Below are 26,938 nucleotides of genomic sequence, written 5' to 3'. Positions count from 1 at the left end.
TAGAATAAAAATAATAAAAATAAAAATGTAAAAAAATGAACAACCTAAAAAGAATCCTGGAGTTTAGTTTTAGAAAATCTCCCATATTTTCATTTTTGGGATTTTTCTTTTTACTGTTTTATTTTTCTGTAAAATGAGGAGTTTATATAATATAGAATTCTAGAATTCTGCACTATAGAATAAAACATGCAAGCTATATTAAAATGTCTCAAAAACCTGTCACACAGCTCCTGTTTAGTACTGAATTGCTGTGGGACAAAACTGATAAATGTCCCCTACAATGGTAGATGTAGATTGCTCAAGCAAAGTATGTTAACAGAGTAAACATTTCAAAAAGTTTTTTTACACTACACTTTCTACACTGTTTTATAGCATTGCAAATAAAATGTCATTGGAATGGAAATATTTCTAGCCTTTTAAGCTATCAAGAATGAAGGCATCTTACATTACTGCAACACCTTGCCTGCATAAGAAACATGACTATAAACTCTAAAGTATGTTTCAATTATATTTCTGGTCTGCTTGTTAATTGGTGGAGATCACCATTGTACACATGAGCCTTAATAAAACTTGTCTATGAAAAATGTCTATGCTAGCAAATTTATTATACTTTTTCCTCTTGGGGAAGTTTTCTATACTTTGTTACTTGCGCAAATGTGGTCCTAATATTTGACATACATTAAGATAATAAAACATTTTATTATATGGAAAGTAACAAGAAATTGTATCTTGGGTTCAACTTTTTTCTGTAGCTGTGCCTCACAAAGTTCAGAAACAGTTTTCTTTCATGTGCTCTTGTCTCCCGAGGAAAAGGGGATAAGGCATGTGTCCCTGGACAGGATCTATAACTCATTATGTCAATCAAACACCACTTCAGAGGGGAATAAAGAGATTTGTATCTCAAAGCTGTGCATAACGACTTCTCTGCTTTTCATTTTATATTTATGAGGAGTTTACTTTGAAGTGTTTATCAGGCAATACGCAGAAACATGAGAGAGCTTTGCCTGCAACCATGTTCAAGTGTCTAATCTGTTAAATGCTTACTGAGCAGGCTACTTCATCTGTGCATGCAATGTAAAACCGAGGAAAAAAATAAACTTTGTGTTTTGCTGGATTCAAAATAGAGTTGTAATATAATGATGAGAAACAGTGACTTTAAAACACAAAAATAATGGTAATGTGGAATATATACAAAAGCTGCTTTATTTTTTTATAGCAGAGAACAAGGGAAATGGTTAGTTACTTCCACTAGGTACCAAAATGAGAGAAGTAAAAAAAATGCCCTATAAAACAGAAATATGCGTGAAATGATCAGAGGTTCCTCTGCCTACACAGTGATGATGAATGTATCAAAGTAGTGTAGTTCTCTCTAGTCGTACTGAGTTTTAGGGCAATCCCTGGCAGCTGACCAAAGTACAACATCATCATTAGTCTTTGAACATACCAAGTAGGATTTTTACTTTCATACAGGGGTGAAGCTGCATGTACTCTTTTGACATTTACATCTTTTTCTATGCTGTTCATTGAACTAAGTGTACTTCTGCTTAAGCTATCACAGAATATAGCACATTTCAATTTGCGTGTATTTTATTTTTTTCATTTACTTAATCAACGTTTACTAGTATAAGGGACAGTAACAATTTATATAAAGAGCCTTTACCTAAAACAGAGATTTATAGATAATCTAAACCCTAGAACAAGGTTGTTGTTGTTGTTATTTTGCCCTAGAGCATCTATGCTCACAGATCCACTTTATCTGTAAATGAGCAATGCAGCCACCAATGATCAACAGTATTAGCAAGCTTGGAAAAGAGACCGATTAACGATTAACCAATTACAGTCAAACTCCAGTTAACACTTTTCAATATTGTTGAAAGTTTTTTCAGGGGTGGCAAAAAAGTATAAAATAAATATTAATAATAATCAAAAAAGTATAAAAATATATAAATAAAAACTGATCATTGTCAATGTTAGTTGATGTGTTCAAGCTCTTGTTTATTTGCCAATATTGAATCAGGCCCATACCGTGTTTCCCCGAAAATAAGACACTGTCTTATATTTTTTTTGGCTCCCAAAAACACACTAGGTCTTATTTTCGGGGTAGGTCTTAAAAATAAAAAAAAAACTTACCTTTCGGAAGACGCAAGCCCGAGTTCTGGCTTCTGACAGGCGAAGTGCATGTAGTATCACTCCGCCTGTGACAGGAGCCGGAACTAGAAAGAAAGCATCGGCTTGTGCGGCTCCGGAGTGTGCACTGCCGCATGCTTTCTTTTAGTGTCCTGCTGCCTTCACAGGGAAAGAACACGACTCGGTGAGTACTGTCCTCCGGTTTTTAATTTATGTATGCTTTTCTTTACTTTTCTTTTTCTCCTCTGACCTGCTGTATGTAGTTAAGGGGGATCTTGAGCAGGGGTGGACTGGCTGTTACGGACCCCCGCGTGCGGTGGGGGGGGGGCGGGCGCTAGGGCTTGCGTGCGGATTATTAAGCTTTAAATTTTAGATGGGGGTATTAAGCTTTAGATTTTTTAGGCTGAATTACAGTTTTGGGTGGGTTTTTTTTCTGAACTGGACAGATTTACACTAGGTCTTATATTCGGGGTAGGTCTTATATTAGAGCAGGTTTAGAAAATAGTGCTAGGTCTTACTTTCGGGGTAGGTCTTATATTAGGGCAGGTTTAGAAAATAGTGCTAGGTCTTACTTTCGGGGTAGGTCTTATTTTCGGGGAAACACGGTAGATATAGCGGCATGGGGATTGACAGAGTCTTCATTTTACATCATTCACCACTCTACATGCAAGGACCCACCTTGTCAAATGATCTATTCACCTATTTTGAATGCTGTACTATGTAATCAATCTGAACCAGTGTGACACAATTATATATTTCCTGCAAATAGAAATGTGTCAGGTCAACATTAGTTATTTTAGTGTGTTTACACCAATACAGAACAACTGTGCAGAACAATGTAAACTTTAAAACCTAGTAATAACTAATAATAAAAAATGTATTAGAAACATCAGATTGCAAACTATAAATAGTAAATACATTTTTTTACTTGAAATCTTCTGTTTAAATTGTTCTTTACTATATAAAGTTGGTGTAATATACAAAATATCTAAGCTCAAAGTTACTTGAGTTAAATCAATAGGAAGAAACAACATTGGGTAGATGGGAAAGGGAAGGAGGACAAGGGGAGATAAAAGCTCCACTCAATCAAATAAAACAGGTAAGGCAAAGTCAGTTTATAGTACTTACACAAACTGGTAATCAAAATAGACAAACACTGCCAAGGCAAGCTTATTATCGGGGGGAGACTTCAACCCTACTCTTAATGTACCTTGGGTAAAATACCAAAGCGTTTCTTCAACTATATAATTCCTAGCATCAAATATCTGTCTCATCACTGACAATACATCCTCCATAAATTAAAAGCTTGCTTTAAAAAATCCCTATTTCTTTGTGTGCACTGTAAAAACCTGGTTGGATTGACACCATGCTGGTAGGAATAAAAAAAGTTTAATAGCTGTACATCTACAGTAAGTCTCTAAACAACCATTGACTTGACAACATTTATGCAAAAAAAGAAAATCATGAAAATACATTAAAACTAATGCAAATGTTAGGCATGTCATATATCATCAATAAACAGGCAATTGTGACTTAATTTAGGCAAAAATAAGGTAGTCATTACAATATTTGGTCAACAAAGCAGTGATTGTTACAGTATTTAAAAAAAAAAATTTAAAAACTGTGAATTGTGACAATACATAGGCAAGAAATAGGCAATTGTAAATACACAGATAACAGCTGATTAGTCATTATAACTGAGCAATAATTATGGACTATATTATTGCAGTCTTAGGGGAGATCATTACTACCCTATCCACATTATGACAACTATCATAATTTGCCCTAAATATTGTACATTCCCTTTTTCATGTCCATATGTACATCTACATCCATCAATATCCATCAAGGAGAAACTGATATCACATACCTGGCTGCAGACTGAAGTGACAATCTCGTCTGCACATCACTGCAGTAAAGACAGACAAGCTGGGTCAGCAGTAGGTAAACAGGAAAAAGTTGTGGCCAGGAGACGAGCTGGTCAGCAGAAGGTAAGCAGGAGCAAGCCATGGCCTGAAGACTAGAAAAGTCAACAACAGGTAAACAGGAACAAGTTCAGGTTCACAACTTAGCAGAATAAGGAGCTGAAGAACTTCTGGCAACTCATACTTCAAAGATCCAGCCTTTAAAGCAAAACCAATTTACCTCCCTTAGCCTTTTTGCTGGCACTGACATCTTCACCTGGTCCTCATTGGTTTTTGAATCTTCGGCCATCTTGGCTGACCCATGCACACTTCATTCATTCCAGGCAGCCAACTACCTTTGGGATTGTTTACTTACAATGCACAGTTTAGTGTAAATTACAGGGAACATTGCAAACAGGCAATTAAGTATGTTTTACTGTACAAGTGACATAGCATACATACAACATAACAGTAAGGGAAACTTAGCCCACTTTTTTACCAACCCACAGAGCCTAATTTATCTTTTTGGCAATTCAAGTATGAAAATTTTAAGAGAAAGCCTTGTCTGCCTGACAAGACAATAAGAAATAAATCTAAAACTAAAAAAAATAAAAAATCTAAAACTAAAAGAATGTTTTTTTTTTATAGCAACAAATGTAAACTTTAGAGATTAATTTTGGTTTAAAGCCGTGCACACCTATATCTGTGTCTTTATAACCTTCTCCTTTTAAACATAATTACAACCATTTCCGCTAAACCAGTCATTCTGATCCCTCTTAATGTGGTCACGTATCAGTGAAATAATTATACCATATGTCTCATTTTATCTTTATCACCACTGCACAACCTTGTTTTACATATATATCTTTTAAAACATCTCTCTTGTGTCTTATTTATAGCAATAAACTGTTTAAGCACACATATCCATTCTCCTACATGTCTTTCTTGCTAATATTGACATTTTTATCTTCCTAAATGATTTTTTCAGAACTGTAAATAATTCTTGATAATGCACCTGCCTTGATAAGTTGTTGTGCTATGAGAAATGTATGGAATGGCTAAGAAAGTTGTCAGTGTCCTTCAGAATGAGAACATCTAACTTTTATTCAGGGTAAACTGGGCATACATCTTCACATAATGAAAACATCTACACATTTACAGTGTTAAAGAGAAACTAAACTGAAAACTGTCAAAAAAAAAATACACTTTCATTCAATCCTGCAGGGCAGTTCGATCCATCCGAGGGTGTCTTGCCTCAGGTCCTGCTTCGTCCCGACATCCGTCCTGGAGCCGGCACTTCGGGCGCTGCCATCTTCTCCTCTTCCTCCTGTTTCTTCATCCTACGTCACCTGACCCAGGCGCGAGAAGAAAATTTCTGTTTGCGCAAAAGGCTCCTTCTGCGCATGACCGAGATGCCCGGGCATGCGCAGAAGGAGCACCCAAGAGCCTAGGTGGTCGAGAACTAGAGGGCTGTGCTGCACCCTTTAAAAAAAAATTACATAAAAGGGTTGTCTACTGTGAAATTTCTGAGTTTAGGTACACTTTAACTATTGAACCAGCTATAAATGATGTTCTCTCATGGCACTTAACCTTTCTAACAAATTAACCATTGTAAATGAGAGCACTGGAAAATAATGTGCACAACAAAATGTCAGCTGATATTCATATTCTGTGTATCTTTTTAGTGTAATTAAAACCATGTTAACCAGACCAGACTTTACAGACTGGGCTGTGTTATTGGATATTAGGGGTTTTAATTTAGTAGATATTTATAACTTACATCATACATTTTTTTTTTACTAATAACAAATAAATAGACTAAATTTGTATTGTGTGTAATGCACAGTTGACCTAAAAACTACAACAACTGTATGTTACTCCCTTATAATTTTTTTAAAATATCTGTTTTCCTAAAAATGTAACTTACTCATTAGCCTCCCTATTGTTCTGTTCAACTGCCAAGAGTTTGCTTTATCAAATGTTGAATATTTTTGTAATGCAATTTTTACAGTGTGTATGTACGTATATATATTCATATATATATTTGTCTTACACACACCTTTTTCACAGGTAGCTGCAGAGTCGCCAATCCCACTTTGTTCCATACAAGGGCTCGAAATGAACTTTCAAATATAATAAAAAATGCTTTAGTATCTGGGGTATTTTGTAGCATACATGGAAATTGAGACAGCCATATAATTTTGCATATATGCAACATTTTTCTTTCAACTTTGTTATTAAAGGCTTAACATTTTATAGGGTAAAACACCTATAGTTCATTGGATACCACTACCCTAAAATACCTAACTTACATTACTAACTTAATTTGTCTCATGACTTCCTATAGTAGCCTGTGTATCCAGTGGTAACATCACTGATTTGTCTAAATTTATCGCCAGGCCAAATCAAACAATGTCTGAAGGGACAAACCAGTGTCTGCTGGATAAATATCAAATATTTAGGTCAACTGTTATCAATGATTTAGGTCTAAATCACTTTCGAATCACTTTGGAAAGCCAGGTCCCTATTTTTTTTTTAATCACTATTATTCATTTCACATACATTGTATTAGATGACATCTACTAACCATGAATGACTCATTTGTAAAAGGTTGGGTAAATGCACCTTACCGTATCTTTCATATCTCCTGTGGTAACCCACAAGGGGCTGGGGGCTTACCATTTGGCATGCTTCTGACTGCTCACCTAATGCCTCTATTTTCACAGGACATTCTTATTTATTTTATCTATATATTAGTAAATTTCAGTAAATTAAAACATTTTTCAGTTTTCCTATACTATACTTTGCAGTAGATAAGTATAGCTTTTGAAAAAAGGCATTAAATGTATTCCGTCTCTGAGGTATGAGTATGCAAAACATGCTTTTCCTTTTTCTTAGTGTTTATAGTGTCTTGCGATCTGTTTTATTTAAATGAAAAAAAAAATTCTTTAAGTAAACTTAACTCAAGAATGGGGGAATCTATGGGCTTGTCATAGTATTAGAATGGGCTCAGAGGCCATTAACTGTAGCTACAAGGGAGTCCACAATGATAAACATGCTAGGTTCAGTACACAGGTAGATGTGTGTCAGAGAGAGCCAAAGTCAGTATCCAGGTAGATAAAGCGAGTGAGCAATAAAGAGTAGTCAGTAATTCTGTAGCCAAAGGTCAGTACACAAGTTAATATGAGAAAAGGCAATGCAGCAGCAGTAGCCAAGATGAGACACTGTAAGGAGCACAAAATTCTTGCAAACAGGAAATTCAGAACAAGGCTTAAATAGAAAATCAGGGGGGAGATGCAAGAAATTCAGAGTTCATCACAACACAGGGTATCAGGGGAGGTTGACTGTGAAATCAGGTGTGGAGCTATCCAGCACTTCAGGTAGCTTAGTTGTCCAGCTTCAAATCTTTTGAGTATTTTTACCTCTTTTATTAAGGGGTACACTTCATCCTCTATATTACTCATCATTTTTTCAGTTTCATCATTTTTTTATCTTGTTTTATGCATAGCCTGTCTAGAAAGTAAAATGTCCTCCCTACACATATTGCATTTGTTTTTATTACTGCTGCAACTTCTTTAAACTCCCTGGTGGTAATCCTGAGTGTGGCTCAGGGTTAATTTTCATATCAGAAAGCGTTAACACCGAGCCACACTCGGAGTGGACTTGAGGGTCTACCTGGTCCCCACGAGCCTGCGGCGTCCTCCGGCGATGCAAGCCCGGCATCAGTGTCCCCTTGGCGATGCTCGACTGGCATCTGCGTCCCCTGGCCTCTCATCCCTGGCGTGTGAAAGTTGGAGAAGTGAGGTCATGGGATGCAGATGCTGAGCGGGCAAGTGACGTTTGAGCGTGCGGACGGCGTACTCTGGGGGGTGGCATCGGAAGGAAATATAAAATAAGAAGTATTTTTAAATGTGAAATGTACCACTTTGACATTTAAAAATACTAAAATAATTATACCGCCAGGGAGATTAAGAGAGGGTTCAGAATCAGAAATTCCTCCCTTTTTGAGTATCATGGTCCTGCAAAACCTCCAAACCTTCTGCCCTTACACTTTACTTTGTACAGTTTCCTGGTGATTTTATAACTACTTGCCCTTTTCAGGGCAATATGCTGCTTCATATTTTGGCCTATGCCGTCATCTAATCGGGTATAGCAGAGATTGCTTTCCCAATATGAAATCTAATACATTTTTTCCAACTTTGTTAATACAGAGTCAATGGTTTTATAAATATATATTCAATTTTATATTTATATATATATTTTAATTCTGTGATCATGAGGTTGACTCATTTATCCTACACCCCTCCCATGTTGTCACTTTCCTTTCTTTAGGCATTATCACCTAGTTTCTACTATAACTCAATACAATTTCCAGTAGGTATAAAGCCCTGACCCACCCAGTAAGCAGCCAAAACCATATGCTAAATCAAAAAAAAAAAAAAAAAAAAAAATATATATATATATATATATATATATATATATATATACTTCACGCCCTGTCTCTGGGGTATGAGTATGTAAAACATGCCATTCCTCTTTCTTAGTTTTTATAATTTGTTAAGATTTGTTTTTTTTGTGCTAAATATTTTCCAGCCCATTCCCCTTCTGCCCATCCCTGATGTAAATGAAAAAAAAAGTCTTAAAGAAAACTAAACTCAAGAAAGGGGAATCTATTGGCTTGTCACTGTATTATAATGGGCATAGGGGCCATTAGCTGTAGCTACAAGCTACTATACAGGAGAGCAATATGTCATTTTTTTTTTATTTGAACAAGAACTATCCCACCAGGCAGTAAGGAAACAGAGTAGAGAGTAATGGGATTAGTATGTAATTTACACTTTCCACAAACAATTCTAACACTTCCAGACCTCCTAGGTATATCACACTTTAAGCCAACCTCAGCTGCTCTTATAGTCCATATCTTGTTCCCTTCTCACCTCCAAACCTTGCAGTCCTTTGGTATCCAGACACGGGCATACTTTAGATCTAGTTGCCCTCCTTCTATGGAAAGAAGACAGGAAACTAAAATAGTGGGTGCCTCCTTCCATCTGGACTAGATAAACAGCTTTTGATAGGGCAAGATCTATAAATCATTCCAGACTTCCTGTTGCTTTTTTGTCCTGTGTTATGAATATGTAGTTCCAGGTTAACAGTTTCATTGGTCCTGTATTCCAGCAAAACTCTTCATTTCCACTAATATTAAAAACCAGCCCCCGAGTCCAAAAAACCTAGGCCTTCTTCTCTGTACTGTGCCTCAAGTGATCCTGGCCGTTTGCTTTTTTTTTTAGCCATGTTGCACATGTTTTAGGATTATAGTTTCGACTGTCCCATGCTCTGGCAAAACTGCGCTTGCCTGGGAGACCAGCCACTCAAGTCTAAGAAATCCAGATCTGATCATCTTCTATATGACACACTGCAAATTTGTAAAGCAATAATGGTGTTTCTGGAATTCCTTCAAGAATATTCAAGTTTTCTGATCTAGAACTGTGATACACTGGATGCGATATGTGATATGAGAAATAGGTGTTGGATTTGGCACTGTTCTACAAACAGGTTTGATCTTGTTGTGATGTTATTTTCAATCTTTAAATTAAGTTAACTGTTCCCCTTTATTGTGACATTTTGAGTATCTTGTTCAATGATTGGTATCTGCTTATCACATCTACTTTTCTGTGTTGTGTAAGTTGTGAGTTTAAGGCTGAGTTTACACGGACGGTTTTAAAACACATGAAAATGTTCCTACCTTTAAAGCGCTGAAAAACTCCTATAATCGCCTATGATGCGTTTTGCCGCACTTTTACATTTATAGCCTTTATTAGAGGTTTACTTTTAACCCTTTCAGCGAATGAGTGCAGGGGTACCTAAAATGGGGTTAAAAATTTGTGTAAAAAAATAAGAGGAGACTTTAGTGGTAAAGTATTTTTTTAGATGTGTGTGTTTTGTGTTAACTTTGTTTCATTTTTTTACAGATTATCCCACAACGAAAGGAGAATTCCCACGGCTGCATTCATGACATGAGCACAGCCGTGGGACTCCTGGTACTAGAGTGCAAATGAGGACAAGTCTCCCCATTCACCTCTAGTGAGAATGACTGAGAAAAAGGGAAACCCTGATGACGCTTGAGCCATCATCAGGGTTTCCCTTTTCTCAGCCAATCAACAAACGCTCTCCTGATTGCTCCCGCAGCTCTTTCAAGGAATGAGTAAGGGATTTTATATACCCCTTTACTCATTCCGCAGGTTGGGGCAGCGGAGATCTGGGAGTCCCCTTCTTAATGGGGGCTTCCAGATTTCAAAAACCTGCTAAAACGCTTATGAAAGCCTCCATTTTTTTTCAATGTAAGCTTTCATAAAAAGCTTCAAAGCACCTGTAAAAGCCTCTATTGAACTCAGTTGGAGCTTTCATTGACGTTTTTAAGTGTTTATAAATGCAGGAAAACTTGGAAAACGTCCCCATTGAAATCAACGGAGGTGTTTTCCTGCATTTTCCCACGTTTACCCTTCGTTTAAATTTTTTAAATGTTGCACGGAGCATTATCTACAATGCTCAAAAATGGAAACACCCTGGCATAAATTAGCCCCTTGGAATGAATGGTAATTTCAAACCTGGGCTTTTAAAGCCTCAGGTTAAACGCTGGGGAAATCATCCACGTAGATTTAGCCTAAGGGATAAGACAAAATCACACTTATGTTTATAGCCACAGTCCACATATGTATTATCTGAACTAAGAAAATATGCTTCATAATGTTATCCTGAATAATGTAAATGCCCAGGTCAAGTCTTATCAACAGGAGAATTGGAAGGGGCAATCTATGATCAAGCTAGGTGGATAAGTTTGAGAGTTTTATTATATTACCTTTCTGATGGATGTTAAGCTCAATTGGTTTAGGTAAAATCTGTTTTGCAGATGATGAATAAGATGGGATAAAATGAAAGAAAAATGTTTTCATATCTAGGTTCATTTACTAAAGGAAATTCTTTTTCAAAATGAGGAGATACTATAGAAGCACTGCTATGGCTTTATCTGGAGATAACATCTACAGTCTGTTCTGCAAATGGAATGCTGGCACTGCCAAAGTCTGTGGTGAGACTCTAATGCATTCATTTATTCTAGAAGAGAAGTGTTCACATTTTTCCATACTGACTCCACATACCTTATGAACACACTATGTATCACAATTTCCTAGATGCCAAGCTGAAAGGTTATATAAGTAATGGATAGACTTTAAGGTAAAATAAATTTACTGTTCAAAGCCATCTAAGACATAGAAATAATTCCATTTTTAAGTCCAAGGCCTGACACAAAAATGTAAATGTAAATAGGAATTTGGACATGGGCTGAGAAGGTTTAGTAATTAGATTTGTAGGTCTGGAAAAGAATAATCTATAGGGAAGTAAAGCCATGTACATACATCAGATAGACCAAATATTTATGTAGCTAGAAATGATTATTAGTGATCATTTCCAGTGACGGGACAAACAAGCACTGTATACACAGCACTGTTATGTTTTATGGACAAGGACGCGCAAACTGCACCCCACTTTGCTAACCTCTGTAGCAAAGTACAGCAGTTACTCCTGCCCATTCATTTATCAATCTGCCAGAGCTGATATTGAGGGACTGCTGTTCTTCTCTCGCAACATGTGTACATATCTGAAGTGTGATAAACAACAAAAAAAAAGCACAGGCTATTGGCAACTTTGTTTTTTAGTAACCATTTTGAGTTAAACCCCAAAATAAGTTAAATATATTACCAGCTTAAAGTGGATCTCTAACCATACATTTTTACTTTACATAAAAGGGTAGACAACCCTTTTATGTAAAGTAAAAAACACCTTTTTGGGGGGGTGGTTATAACCCTTTTTTTAAAACAAAAATGTTTAAAAAAAGTCATTCCCCCTATGTCTTTATCGTGGTGATAAAGAAAGAATGGGAGTGCAAGCTTCTAGGACATGTATGTCACGCATCCCAGGAGGCTTCTGGCTGCTCCTTCTGTGCATGTCCGATCTCATGGGAACCAATCCAGGAATCCTCTGGAGGGATCAACAGATCAGTAAAAGTAAAGATGAGTGAGTTATGTTTTTTTTTTTTTTTTAATTTGCACTTTCCTGAAATGTTCTTTCAGCCACAGCCACCACATCAAAGGACTGTTAGAAAATCACTTATTAATATGGTACTTCCACTTAACATGGTAAAGTGTGGATGCAAACCTTTCATAATTTTTACAGTTCAACTGAGAAAATGTATCCATAAAAAATATTGAGTTAAAAAACAATATTGTAAACATTTTTCTTCATATTTATTATAAGGACTAATTAAAATATTTTCATTTAGGCTAAAGAACTAAATTGCCATTACCTTTAAATTGCCAGAGGCATTGTAACTTTGCCTATTTTCAAATGTGACACCTACGAAGGATTCCCTTATTCAAAGGATCAAAAGCCCGTAATACATTTCCTCCATTTTCCTCCATTTCCTCCTATTAACCTCCCTTTATTTTCAAGCAAAGAAAAGATAGTATAGCAGCTTGACCAGTAAAATATGATGGCCCTTTGTATGATCACTATTAAATCTGCACAACATAATGACTGTTACAGTATTGCTGACAAGGTGTGTTCAGACACAGCTTGGGAATTTTTGTTTAAAAGAAAACCGTTAAGACCGTTCATACTTTGCCTGCACTTTTTAAAATAATTTTTGAATCATGCACATCCAACCTAAACAGAAACTTGCACAGAAAAAATGCATGGCTGCCATTTTCATCCCCTGAAAATACTTGTTGGCAGGGTTTTATAAAGATCTAAGGCTTTTTTTTTACATTCATGCTGAAATGTGTATTTGTAGGCTTTTTTATAATTTCTTATTTTACAATAATACTTTTATTTTTTTATACTTCTTTTATGTATATATCTTTATTATTTATTAAGTTAAAAATGAGGTGACATGGATCAAAGGGCCAACAATATTGTTGCAGGTTCATATGTCCACAAGGGGAGATTCTGAAAAACTGTTCATTATTCTTTGATACAGAATGCATGATGTGCATTTATGGAAACTTTACACTTTTAACTTCTACTTTAAGTTCCACTTCATCACAGAAGTGTTTCACAGCTACAAAGCTAAAACACATAGCTGCTGGTATTTGTTGGTACTTTCAAACTCAGTGACAATGTCAGTGACTCCATATTCCTTTCTGTATAAATTATTTCAGTGTACATATAGCCCAATTTTTTATATAGTATTAAAGGACTAAAACACATGCCAGTTTTTTTAGGGGTATGTGTTCCCCTTTACTTTATTTCCCTTTACTACCTTTACCAGGGACACATTGCAATATACTTGTATGTGCTAATTTTCAACCAACATATTTCTTGAATTATTTAAAAAGATAGATAATAAAAATACAATACAATACATAAAACATAAAATATCCGCTCGCTTTTCCCAAAAATATAAATTATGGTATAAATACATTATGTTCAATTTATTATTAAGTTTATTTTATTTTTTTTAAATATCAATGCTATGAATATATTTTACTATACTTTTACAATATAAAAGTATTTTCAAACATGTTCTGTTATGTACTGGATATAATTTTCAGTAAAAAATTGTAAACTATCCCTATTGAATGCCGGATGGCATAATGAGAAAAAATGGAAATTTAAGGAAAAGACTAAATTGGTAATAAACAAAATTTACAAAGCAAATTATTTGCTGACTTGGCTAAAAGTATACTAATAGAGTAAGTTGTTACTGTTTATGTGATTGTTATTAATATATATTATTATTACTTGATGAGTCTTGTTAACCTGGAACAAGCATATGCATGGGAAACTTCAGGAAAATTTGTTATGCATGTTTGTGTTTGGAGGTCAATGACTCGCTAAGTAATGAAGGAAGGACGAGGGTGACAACGCTGTACTTTACACCTAATAAAAAGTCCTCAGTTGAAGATTCCTGATTATTTGCCTTTGGATCAATGTCTTTTAAAACAAATTCTCACCTTTTCTGTTGCAGGAACTAACTTCACTCTGGCAGAACTAGGAATATGTGAATCTTCCCCACATCAGGGTGGGTTCTGCACAGAGATTGGAATTCTTCACCCAGGATATGCCCTGAGTACAGGCTCTGATATTGACTCTGATACAGAGGTGGGAATGTCTCCTGATCATGCAATACGATTGTGGGGGAGAAGTATAAAATCCCGCAGAAGCTCTGGACTGTCAAGTCGTGAGAACTCCGCGCTGACATTGACTGACTCTGACAATGAAAATAAATCAGATGAAGAGAACGGTAAGCCTGCTTTCCAAATGTAGATTTATCTCAAATTAAGATAAAAATGAATAATGGTCTTTGAGAGAATTAATTATCCTCTCACTTATGGCATCTTAGACAACACGCTATTACAAACCTGATTAACTTTCCAATAAAACACTTGAGTATAAGATTTTATTTATTAAACATGTTGGTTTTATATGTAAAAAGTTAATGTACCTGTGAAAAAGCATTTAGAGATCTTATTGAGCAAATGGAGAACACAGATGAGCCAAAGCTAATTGCAATAAAATACAAGTTTAGGAGTATTTATTGCTGAAGTATACACTTTATCAAAAGATGTTCTTTAACCTTTTAACATCCACTTGGCAGAAGATTTTTCTCTTAGCGAGATGGACATTAAAGATCCATACTATCTAGGTTAGTATTAACCTGCAAAGACATGCCTTACCATTTTGTATGAGAAAAGTTTTTTAAAGGCCATACCAACCAATCAGATTTTTACAACCTGGTTATAATATGCAATAACAATGTTTTCATATTTACCCTTTTCAAAAACTCAGACCAATATTTTTTGAAGGAAGTAGCACTTCAGTGCTAATACAGTGCCAGATCATCCTCTCACAACTCCACTTGTCCTTTCTTCTAATTATATAACATAATGTTGTATATTGCACCTGCAAAAAGCACACTTTACAGCAAAGTGGACTTCATGTGCATACATTTCACAAGTGATTCAGAGGTAATCTGTTACCATTATTTCTCACTCTAGAATCCTTTCCATTGGTATCATTTATGCAGCTGGCCAGTTTGCCTTGGTTTAGAAACAGTTGTGGTTAATTTCTATTGACCATATGTCCACATTCATCTGCAGATACATGCATGTCTATGTGCAGGCATGAACAAGTACAGAGGACACATGTTTTTGCAAGTGTGTATGTTGAAATGTGCATAAAAAGTTACTAAAGGCATTATTAATTGTGAGAGACTAGAAGGCAATCACATCAACTGCCAGTTGGTACTCAGTGGTTGTCTTAAACAATACAGATACACATACAAAAGAAAATTAGGACTTTTTTGGGGAAAATTGGGGCAGTAACAACAATTGACATCATGAGTATTGAGTAGTATGAGTAGTCAAAATATATCCATTTATTTAAAATCAGATCAAACATTAAAACAATAACATTTATTCATTTTAAAATCATTTATTAAAATCACAAAATCTTCACCAAAAATGGTTTTAGTTTTAGATAAATAGAAAGATTGGTTTGTTCTAGAATTCTCAAAACAAATAAATATTTTTATTTATCTGAAACTGTACACAATTTTTGGTGAAGATTTTATGTGATTTTTAGAGATGAAATGAATAAATGTTATGGTTTTAATGTTTGATATGTTTTGATATGATTTTAAATAAATGCATACATTTTGAATATTTACTTATGATGCCAATCGTTGTTACTGACAAAGTCCCAATTTTCTTTTGAATGTTTATCTGAATTTGATTAATTAAGGTATGTGGCAGTTGTGGCAGTGGATATATGTATTCACAATATTTTGTTGGCATTTCTGTTACTTACTGTTTTGAATGTTAGCAGTAGGTTTCCCTGGGTTTATACCTGGGGAAAGCTGTTTTTCTTATATTTTTAAGTAAATGTATTATCTCGGTTTATATTCAGATTGGTTTATAGTCCAGTAAATACTGTTTGTTTTCTATACAGCTTAAGGTTAACTAAATACAGCAACTAAAAAATATACTCCTGCATAAAAAAGAGTGCGGCAAACAGTGACACTACCAACTGGGAAAGAAAAAAAAAAAAAAGATTGACCATCTCATGATGGTTATAGCTGGTTTATGAATATTGGTACTTAAAAGCAGAGAGGTGTGTCATTCCAAGTGATCCCTCTGCTTTAACATCTCAAAACTTATTTAATTCAACTCTTCACTTTAGCTGAAATAAGGAACCTTACATTTCGTCATTATTTACCTTTTCTCTGATAATTCTTCTGAGCATGGCTGTACTGCAGTAGCTGATTGAAGCATTTATCCAACCCACATATGAAAATAATTTAATAAGGGTACTTAAAAATGATAAAATTAGGAATACACAACATTTGATTTTACTGTGACACTGAAAATGTTCTCCAGGGTTTGACAACTTGGCATAGTGGGCAAAGGCCTTATATCCACACTTTAATTTATCCTGTCCAGACAAGGTAGTATAGGATATACCTTGAACAGGATAAACCAACATTATCTAAATGCAAGTTACATATATATTCTTACATGGATCCTGGTGTGCTTTGTGTATTTTTTCAAATCTGTGCAATTGTTCAGTGAGAAATTTTACTTTATAGCTATATTTAAGACAAGTCACTGCTACATTATTTTCCTGTGCAGGATGATTGGGCTTGTATGTGCCAAGCTCTTGTATTTTTTGCATGCACCCAAAGATATGGGAAGACCTGCTGGGTCAATAGCTATATGCAGTACAGCTGGGATGGAATTTGTTTTAAAAGGCAATATCTGGGTTTTCATAAACATATGGGTGCACAAATCTTGGTGGCTATTTAGCAATATACTTAGAGAGGAACTAAACTGAAAACTGTGAAAAAAAAATCCACTTACCTTCAATTCCACAGTGCAGTTCGATCCTTCCGGGGTTGTCTTGCATCAGGTCCTGTGTCATCCCGGCACCCGTCCTGGAGCCGGTGATCTGGGCGCCTCCATATTCTTTGCTTCTTCTGCATTCTTTATCCTACGTCACTCAACCCAGGCGCGGGATCGGTTAACGTAGGATAGCAAAAAACTTGCCAATCTCACCGCGCATGCGTGAGGTCGGCAAATTTTTTTTCTTTGTGCTAAAAGGCTCCTTCTGCGCATGCCTGAGATGCTCGGACATGCACAGAAAGAGCAGCCAAGAACCTCCTGGGATGCCTGAAGTAGGTATCCCGGGAGGCTTTGTGCTCCTATTCATTCTCAAATGCCAAGGCAGTCGAGAATTAGGGGGCGGTGCTGCACCCTTTTTTTTTCTTTAAAAAAAAAGGGTGATGCATTTAAAAAAAAAAAAAAACAGAATTTTTACTGTACCTTAGGGTTGTCTACCCTTTTATGTAAAGTGAAATTTCTGAGTTTAGGTACGCTTTAGGTTCAGGTTTATAGTTACTAAAATGCAAAAATGTAAAAGACCAGCAATAAGAAAACAGACAAGGTCATAGGTCCAGAAGAAAGTTATTCATGCAAAACAGGAAAGAATGCCTCAAAGGCACAGTGTAAACAATTTGTAGATTAAAAATAAAGGCACTAGTGACTAGGAGCAGAGAGGCTAGAAAGTCCCAGCAGCCAATGGCAGTGGATGCCAATAAAATACATCACTCTTCACGGCTAAATGGAAGTTCTCTTTGCTGCTGCAAGTGGCATTCCTGGACAGAATAAACAGTGTTTGATACTCTGAAGGTGCACAGCACGGGATCGCTGGACAAATAAGCATTTCCCAACACATATTAAATAAAGATTAGTTTTCATTTCAAACTTTACAAATGTATTTATATTTTATATGTATTTGTCCTGCAACAAATCATTTTACATTTAATGTCATAATATATTAATTACTTAGTATAATATATAATATCTTCTCCAAGCAGGACATAAAAATTATAAAACCTCTGGTCTTTCCACTTTTGAAACAGTAGACTGCTGATTCTAGTCAGGATCTTGAGACCAACATTTTAATGTTTTAACCAGCAGTGTATCAACAGGAGAAATTCTTCTAGCCAAAAGTTAATTTCAGCTAATTTCTGTAATTTATTATTTAAAAAGGTTAAAAATGGTTGCCAGTGAAAGCTAGGTATTTGAATGCTATGTTTATAGCTAAGCATTTAAAACGCATTGCAAAAAAGATTATGATGTGGTTATATCTATAAGAAATGTCCATAGATCTACTATTCAAGCATAAATTAGGTACTTAGGTACTAACTCAGGCCCAGTTCAGCAGGGGGCAAGTCATGTCTATCCAGGGGCCCACTGTGATATAGGGTGATTATACTATAAAAAAAAGCAATAAACACTTCCTGTTTTGGGGTGATGACTGTTCCTCAGTGGTGGGAAATGCACCTCTGGATAAGACTACAAGACGTCATGCCAATATGCACTGCATAGGCATGATTCTCCATTGCCACTATCAGGAAGTCGGTCCAGTACAATAATTTACAGCCAACTCTGGAGTCAATGCATGTAGACAAGGAGCAACTGAATAATTCTCAAGGAGACTGGTAAATTAAACATAGACCTGATTTTTTAAAGCTCTCCAAGACTGGAGAAAATACACTTTCATCAGTGAACATGGGTGACCCAGCAAACCTGGAATGGCTCTGGTCCAAAATCAAAAACATTTACCAGATTACTTTTAAGAAATCTATTCCGGGTAATCAGGATCACCCAGGATCACTGATGAAAGTGTATCTTCTCCAATCTTGGAGAGCTTTAATAAATTAGGCCCAATAAAAGTGAATGCTAGTTTACCCAACAAAAAAAATATTGAAATCAATTTTGATGACCAATGTTTTAGCAAGATAACTTTCATCCAGTTAGGATTTACAACTTTAATGAAAGCCAAATTATGATTTATTACCTCTCCATAACCATAAGATTTAGGATTGTGAGATAAAAGAAAAAAAGATCTTTGTTGTTTAGGCATGTATGCCAGTATTGGGCATTTTAGGCAAGCACCCTTGCATTTAATAAAACATTTTAATAAAGCTTTGGCTTCAAATGTTAGATTTGATGAGGCTTGGATTTGTATAAAAACACGCTAAAGATTTTAAAATATATACCTTTACATGCTACACAAGTGCACATTTGGTCCTTTTTACATTTTTTTATGAGTTTGGATGTGTACGAGGAGGAGAAAATTGCTTGTCTGTATGTGCAGCTAGATGTATACACAATTTATTAATGTCTATCTTCTCCTAATTATTACTGAAGCTTTGCACGTGATCATACATACTTCATTATCATTTAGTAAGTTACATTTCAATATAAAGTGCACCAGAATGCATATTGAAACATTACTGTGAACAAAGCCACACAAAGGTTGTCTCTATGGTGATATGTATAAAAATCATGTTCAAATCTAAAGGTATTTGCGCTTTCTTTAAATTCACAAATGTCACGAACATGAACCCACAGAAATGAAGCCATGCGTCTTGATGGATGGAAAATATCCATGAAGTGTCATAGCAATGATGATTACATTATTACTATTTATTACAGTAGTATTACACTATTACACACTATATGCACTATTACAATACACTACTGTCCACTTAACATTTCAAAGCAGGAACACTTACAGCTTAGTGTATTAAAGTTCTCACATCATTTTATTCCCAAGACCCTTTTGTGAGTCTGTCAGCTACAAATGCCAATTGTGATTGTGTTATGTTGGATACTTCTCTACTGCGAACAAGATTGAGTCAGATATTAATTTTGTGGCTCCGTCCAACTGCTTTCACATAGTAATGTGAATAAGTGCAGTTATCATTTCTGTCACCTTTACACATTGCTGAGTACTGCTGACGAGGCCCACACACAACAAATGATCATATTAGTCAGTATTGATCTATTATTGTGACATTCCTATTAAAAATATCACTTGTCTGTCACTTGCTTTAAAAAAACTTTAAAATTAAAAGCTCAGGTGTAAATGTAGAGTGACACATACAGAAGCTTTGCATAAATAAATGTTTAAACCGTATTTACAAACAGAAAAAAGATAGTAAGACAGTATAGAAGCATTCATTTTACATTTCTTTGTATGCTATTCATACCTTTTCGTTTATTACTGTAGCATTTGTGAAATCGAAGCAGTCACATAAATTGGTTAAACAAATGTAATATATTTATTATACAGACAGAAGTATTTACTTTGGTAAAGTTTCTAGTTTTTCTAGCCAACAGATTTCCGTTTAGCTTTAGAAAATCAATTTTTTTTTCACTTCGCTGATTTTATGAAGTGTTGAGATGTATTATCATATAGATTGACAGTTGCCCCACTAGTTCAACACCACAGCATGGACACTTACAAAGCTATCATTAATTTCTCACGCTTGTACCCTGCCACAGCATCCTACATAATAAACACTGTGTCCTTCAGAGCCCAATCAATAACCTTTTAGGTATGCTTCTCTTGAAAAGGAACTAACAGCAATCCATACATGAATCAAAATTCTTTTTCCTGTGCATTGAAGCTTTACGAATATGAATAAAACTGATGATTATAAACGGCTTTTTTTATTTTAGTTTGTGTACAGTACACCCTAAAAGGTTTTTTGATGTGTTCCATTCACTGAGCTGGTTGAAATTGCGCAATTTGTTGCAGTTATTGTAAACAGGCATTCACCGACTATGATCAATAATAAGTACATTTTCTAAACCCCTTCCTGCTGTCAGCCTGTAAATACATAACTTGGCAGAGACACAGGAAAGGAGTTAAATGAGATGGCTTTTATGTTTTTATTAGGGTTCATGACAAGCATTTTTAATATGCATGTAAGTGAGAATCATCTAATAATCATCTCACTTCACATTATAGGAGGGTATTACTCACCCTTTAACATTAACTTTCTAATAATCATTTGCTATGAAACATTTAGGTTTACTATACAACATTTAGGTTATAGAAAATATTGACACCTTGGAATTTAAATTGCTTTTGACACACTGGTATTTAAAATTACATTGAAAAATATGATCAACTACACAGATACATACAACTGTTTTTTATAAAGATGAAACTGTAACTTGTGTGATATAACCTTGATTGATTTTCTAAAATGTCTTTGGTGAATAAAATTATAACAAGCTGCTTTTTAAAGGACTTGTGCCATGATTTTCCTACACTGCTTGTCATCTCAGTTAGTTATGTCTTTCTTGCAGGAATTACGATTTTAAGCATTTGTTCAAGAGCAATCAATATTAAACATTATAATGGAATTCTTAAAAATGTTTTGGTATATATGTAAGGTCAAGCATACAACTTTTTTTGTTTAAAAGTAAAGCTGCTGTCGTCAGGAGAATTAGTAAACACCCAGAAAATTAAAGTGGACCTGTCACCAAAATTTTTACTTTACATGAAAGGGTGGACAACCTTTTTTTTTTCTTAAAAAAAGACGAAACTCGTGCCCTCCTGTTCTGATTACCATGGTGATTAGGATCAACCACAGAGCTCTCCTGATTCCCTCCCTGCTTGTTATCTTCCATGGGATGGGGCACACAACTCTCCTGTTTCTCTATGAGATTGTGCTACCAGGAGAGGGAGCTGCCTCAGTGTGACCTCCCTCAGAGTGGGCATGTAATATAGACCTGGCAATCAGCTGTGGCGTACCTTGTACTGTGAGATAATCCCAGCAGCAGCAACATGAGAGTTGTGTCTGTGTCCATGCAGCTGTCATTATCCCCATGTATAAACCTTCATATCCCCTGAGTGTCATAGAAATGTGAAATTTTCAGGGTATACAGAGGACCCTGAAAGCTGTTACTAGAACCATTTCAGCACCCTAAACATAACAATTTTCCTAATATGGGGTCATAAGCATAAAATCCTATATTTAACAATCAGGGATATTTTCACATTAGGGGGGAACTATTTCAAGACCAGGGTCCCCAAAATAAATTTGCATGTCAGGGACCCCTGGGGGCCACTTCCATGGCAATGAGCATTAGAGTAAAGCCAAATTGCTCTGTGCTGTGGTGCCTCAAATATATACTTGCTCACTCACAAAGCTTTAAGGCTGCGTCAGACTGGCGGTGGGGTTGTGGTGCAGTTACTTGTTCCCCATGCCATAGAACATTGGCTTGGGGGAGATACGCTCATTACTCACTGCCACCATGAGTCAAATCTGTAGACCCTGCAATGTGATGGACTGAGTGGCTGCTGGGGTACCTGCTACACATAGCTGGCCACTTACCTCCTGTGACATCTAATTTCTCAGGAATGGAGAGGTGTAGCAACCTGAAGATGTAGTAGTAAAAACATGTACCCCTTGGCTACCTGTATCATGAATTGCATTTCTCTGAAAGTATCCAATGGAGAGATTTTGGGGGTACAAAAAAGGTTAGCAGCTCCCTAAAACTGACACATTGTATGGTGTAACTTCTGATCTTTGATACAGAAATGGTGAGCGGGGAGCAATATATGACGGGCCAGCACTGTATGATAAATCTAATTTTGTATCTTTCAATAATAAAATGTTGCATTAATAAAATAAACATCAAATGGTGATTGCAGAAATTCTCAGTTTGTCATTTTTTTTATTTGGTGAATGTATGTTACGGTATCTAGAAACATTTTAATTTATTTCATTTTAAATTAAAATTATCAACAGCGGCCCTTAGATAAAAAAAGGTTGAGCACAACTGGTTTGTTGTAAATAGTTTTGAAATGTATACTTCATCTTTAACGTTTATGCATGTATAGGTTGTGTAGATAATCTGGTTCACTGCACCATTTTGTTGTGTAGAAGATTGATTGCATACAATACTCAACAATTCCAGGTTTACAGACCAATTGCATAGCAATTGGTCAGGTTTACTTAACTCATAGCTAACTTTCATAAAGTATATTCTATATATACAAGTTTAAGACAGCATTCACTAAATTGAGAGTGATTGTTATTGGTCAGTTGACCTGATCAAAGGATTAAAAAATAGCGTTAAAAGCATAGGGGGTCATTACGAGATTGAAAAAGACTTATTAAGGTTAAAGGATCTTTGAAGAGCACTGACATACCTTAGTGGTCACTGTAACAGTAAGCAATGCTTTATGAATTCAATTAAGTTCAAACAAAAAGTTTGTTACTTTAAAAGACAACATTACTTCAGACTGCTTTATTACTCGTCCCTGTAAGATGTAAATCAAACAAGTGTAACATGTCTATTCTATTACTACTTAAAAGGGATTTAAAATAAGCTGCTTTACAATGTAGGCAGTCAAGAATTTGCATTTGACACAGTACCCCACAGATGGTTAATATGCAAGTTAGGGTCTATAGGTTTAGAAAAATCAATTTGTAAATTAATAGAAAATTGACTTAACCTCTTTCTGTCCAGATTTCCATGTCTAAAAGTGGTACATTGTTTTTCATAAAAATTTATTTCACAGTATAATATAATATCATGAGTATATTAAAGTTTGAAACACAAAATCTTGTCAAAATAATAAATTAAATATATTAAAAAATAATTTTAAAAAAGATTACATTAAAAACATTTTTTTTCAAAATAAATATTGTACTCATACTTTTATATTATACTGTAAAATACATTTTCATGAAAGACAATGTACTGCTTTTAGACATATAAATCCACTGTACTGCATTCAATACAAAATAACTGTATTGAATGCAGTACAGTGGATTTACACATGGATTAATACAAAATATATTTACCATTTTCGCCACTCGCCCAATGCAACAGCCACATGCACCAACATCACCGGGAACTCCCAGGTTGCTCATCAGATGTAGAGGACGCCGGCTGGAGGGGGTTTAGTAGATCATAGACTTAATAATAGCATGCAAAGCCAAGCAGCAGTACCTAAAGCTAGCTGTTCGGAGACACTTATAGGGCTGGCAGTATCTCTTCCCATTTATTTTGTCCAGCGGTATCACTCACAGCAGCAAGGAAATAGCAGCATCTTCTACTTCCCTTTAGCCATGCACCCTGAAATGTACTTTGTTGGCATCCCCAGCACACAATCTGAGGCTGTGCACAGCTGAAAAGGATTTTAGGAGCCGATTGGTGTAGCCATGGGGGGCTGCTGGGGCTTTATAGCCTCTCTGCTACCAGTGATCCCTGCCTGTTGTAGCGTTTAGCTGGGCTGATCTGTGCTGGAGTTTGATTCGTGTCATTTACTGTTATTGACCATTGCAATATGCACTAGAGAGAGGGAGACAAAACATGGGCAAACAACTTGATAGCCTAACACTCACCATTAAATATTTTAATTGCAAACAGCGGTAAGTGAGTTAAAAATCAATTATGTCTACCTCAGGGGCCTAGAGTTGAATTTAATAAAGTTTTGATATTTTAGGGCATTCCCATTTTCAGGCTTTCCACCTGTTACCCATTTGAGCAGACTCATACAGACCTGGGTCATGTACCACCATAAAAGCATAAGGGCAGATAATAGACCAAGCTGTCCAAAATTTAAATCATTAGAAAGCTAGCCAGCCAAGTTGTCAAAGGAATAATTTGTATAGTCTCCCAGCGACTGCTAATAGTGTTGCATTTTTACTCCTAACCATGTGTGCTTTTCTGCGTCCACCAATGCTAATTTTTCAAATATGTCTGAGAAGCACCAATCCAGCACTGTTTGTTTCTAGACTGAATGCAGCTGGGGGTGCAATCTACCCCGAACCTACAAGTGAACACTATAGAAAGCAGCACTATATAATTATGTGGTTAGGATTGGGGGTTCATGGCAATAGCTAGGGTTCAGTAAAGGGTTAGAAATGAGTTAAAGTTTAATCTCAGGCATTAAATGATGGGTTACTAGGTTAACACTTATATTTAAATGTTATAAAGAATTATTTTAAAAATGTATTTTAATTAACTTTAAGATAAGTAAAAATATTTTGACTAATCAAAGTTCATGGCAATGAAAAGTTGAATGATTTATTATCTTCTCATATTTAACAGGAACATCCACAGCAAGATGTTTGTGGGTAGTTTCTGTGACTATCACAAGGTCATTACAATCCCCCTCTTGGATTTTTCAAGTATTTTTCATTACAGAGTCTGCAACAAAATAAACAAGCCTTTATCCTACCTGTCGTGTCTTGAGAGGTAATAAGTGGTTAAGTCTACCCACGATCCATGGTATGATTCGTTATCCCCCCCTTTCCTGCACTGTCCCAACCCAAAACACCCCCACACACATGCATAATTCCAATAATTCTATCATGAATCACTGGGTAGAGCAATGGATTAAATTATCTCTTTGCTGCATCCTACCTACTCATGATCTAGACCAGGGGTGGACAAACTTTTTTAGTCAGGGACCACAATCTGCAAAAAAATTTGCCAAAGGGGCTGGTTCAGTGGTAGAGTGGGCAGGGTTATGCCATCATAACGCCCCTGAACATGACGTCACGATGGCATAACCCGATCCGAGGACATTTTCCCCGGCTCTGGCCAGTGCGCCCCCCCCACAGAGGGGTCCTTCTTCTCACCCTGCTCGGGGTCAGAGCAGCCGAATACCCAAAGGGCTGGAGAAACATCCCCATTGGGCTGTATATGGCCTGCAGGCCATAGTTTGCCCATGCTTAATCTAGACAGAGCTGAGCCCAAACAGGAAGAATGAAAGACTAAAATTATAACGTATAAATAAGTACACATGACACATTAAACTATCAAGAACAATATTTTGTTTATGCAAGGATCATAAATGAATGTATAAAACTTAAGACATTAATAAAAGAAAAATATCCCACCTAGATTGAGTAGTTTGTGGAATTTACTACCAAAATTGATCCAAAAAACTAATTTTTATTCACTTTAAACACAAAAGTATCGTTAAAAACACTCCACATAAATTATAACAAACTATTCAAATACTGCATAATGAAATCCATGTTTCAGAATTTGTATATATCTTAAACTTTTTTTACAGTGGTGATGCTTTTCACGGAACGTGCCAGTTCCTCTATTGTGGCTTACAATCTGAAGTAGTATCTTCTATATAAAAAAAATACACTATATAAATACTTCCAAAAGCATCAAAGAAAAATGTTTTTCCGTATTTAACATATTCATATATGAAACACAAATATGATAATTACTTTTACTATCACAAAATTTGTGCCAAAAGCTGTCAGGTCCTCATTGCATCATCAGATGATATACACCAAAACAGGAAATTGATATAGCCCACCAATTTATCTGGCCATTGTCCTTTCAGGTCACTACAGAAGTAAAGTTGCCAAACACCTACAACATACAAGAAAACACAGTAAGGGTAAGTCACCTTTTTCTCAAAAAAATTTCAATTCAAGACCTAAAGATCCTGTAAGCCTAAATAGCCTCCTTTCGCAGATAGTAGACAACTGCATTGATATTGCAGCTATGTCAGCCCTAAGCTGCCCACTCACATAATGATGTAGCCGCGGGCTTGACATGGGTACAGTATAGTAAGCCTTCGCTGCCCGACCAATTACTTCCCTCCAACCACCTTTTTCCAAAGAATGACACTTATACCACCTGCTTTGGAAAAAATTGGCCACAGCAGCCCCTTTATTAACACCAAGTTTATTTATTAACAAAACAACATATTATCATATATCTCTTAACCACCTAATCGATAAGCCCGACCTTGGTACGGGCTAAAAAAGTTACTATTTTCGATAACCCCGAACTATTCTCACTGTATGTAAATACAGTGAGAAAAGTTTGGGTTTATCGATCACTTACCTGGTCCCGCTGCGATCGTCCATCCGTCGTGTTCCAGCGTCCCCCTCCAGCGTCGGGTGTCCTCTCCGGGAAGAAGAAGCCGGCTGGCTTCTTCTCTTAAGCCGGCCGGCTTAGAAGAAAATGCCAACCGGCTTCTTCTCCCTCCGCAAAAGAAAA

General features: G+C 35.9%; 1 protein-coding gene across 1 annotated transcript in view; it reads left to right on the top strand.

Moving 5' to 3' along the window:
- The window catches only part of TENM2 (teneurin transmembrane protein 2), a 1,565,317-nt gene that overhangs the window by 502,842 nt on the left and 1,035,537 nt on the right, over positions 1-26,938 (top strand). Inside the window, exon 4 of the mRNA XM_072398985.1 lies at positions 14,053-14,328. Coding sequence (XP_072255086.1) covers positions 14,053-14,328 — 276 coding nt within the window. The remainder of the gene's footprint in view (positions 1-14,052; positions 14,329-26,938) is intronic.

This window comes from Pyxicephalus adspersus, chromosome 2 (genome assembly GCF_032062135.1).
Source record: "Pyxicephalus adspersus chromosome 2, UCB_Pads_2.0, whole genome shotgun sequence".
Lineage (NCBI taxonomy): Eukaryota > Metazoa > Chordata > Amphibia > Anura > Pyxicephalidae > Pyxicephalus > Pyxicephalus adspersus.
The sequence above is the reverse complement of the archived record's forward strand: the minus strand, read 5'-3'. Positions and strand labels throughout refer to the sequence as shown.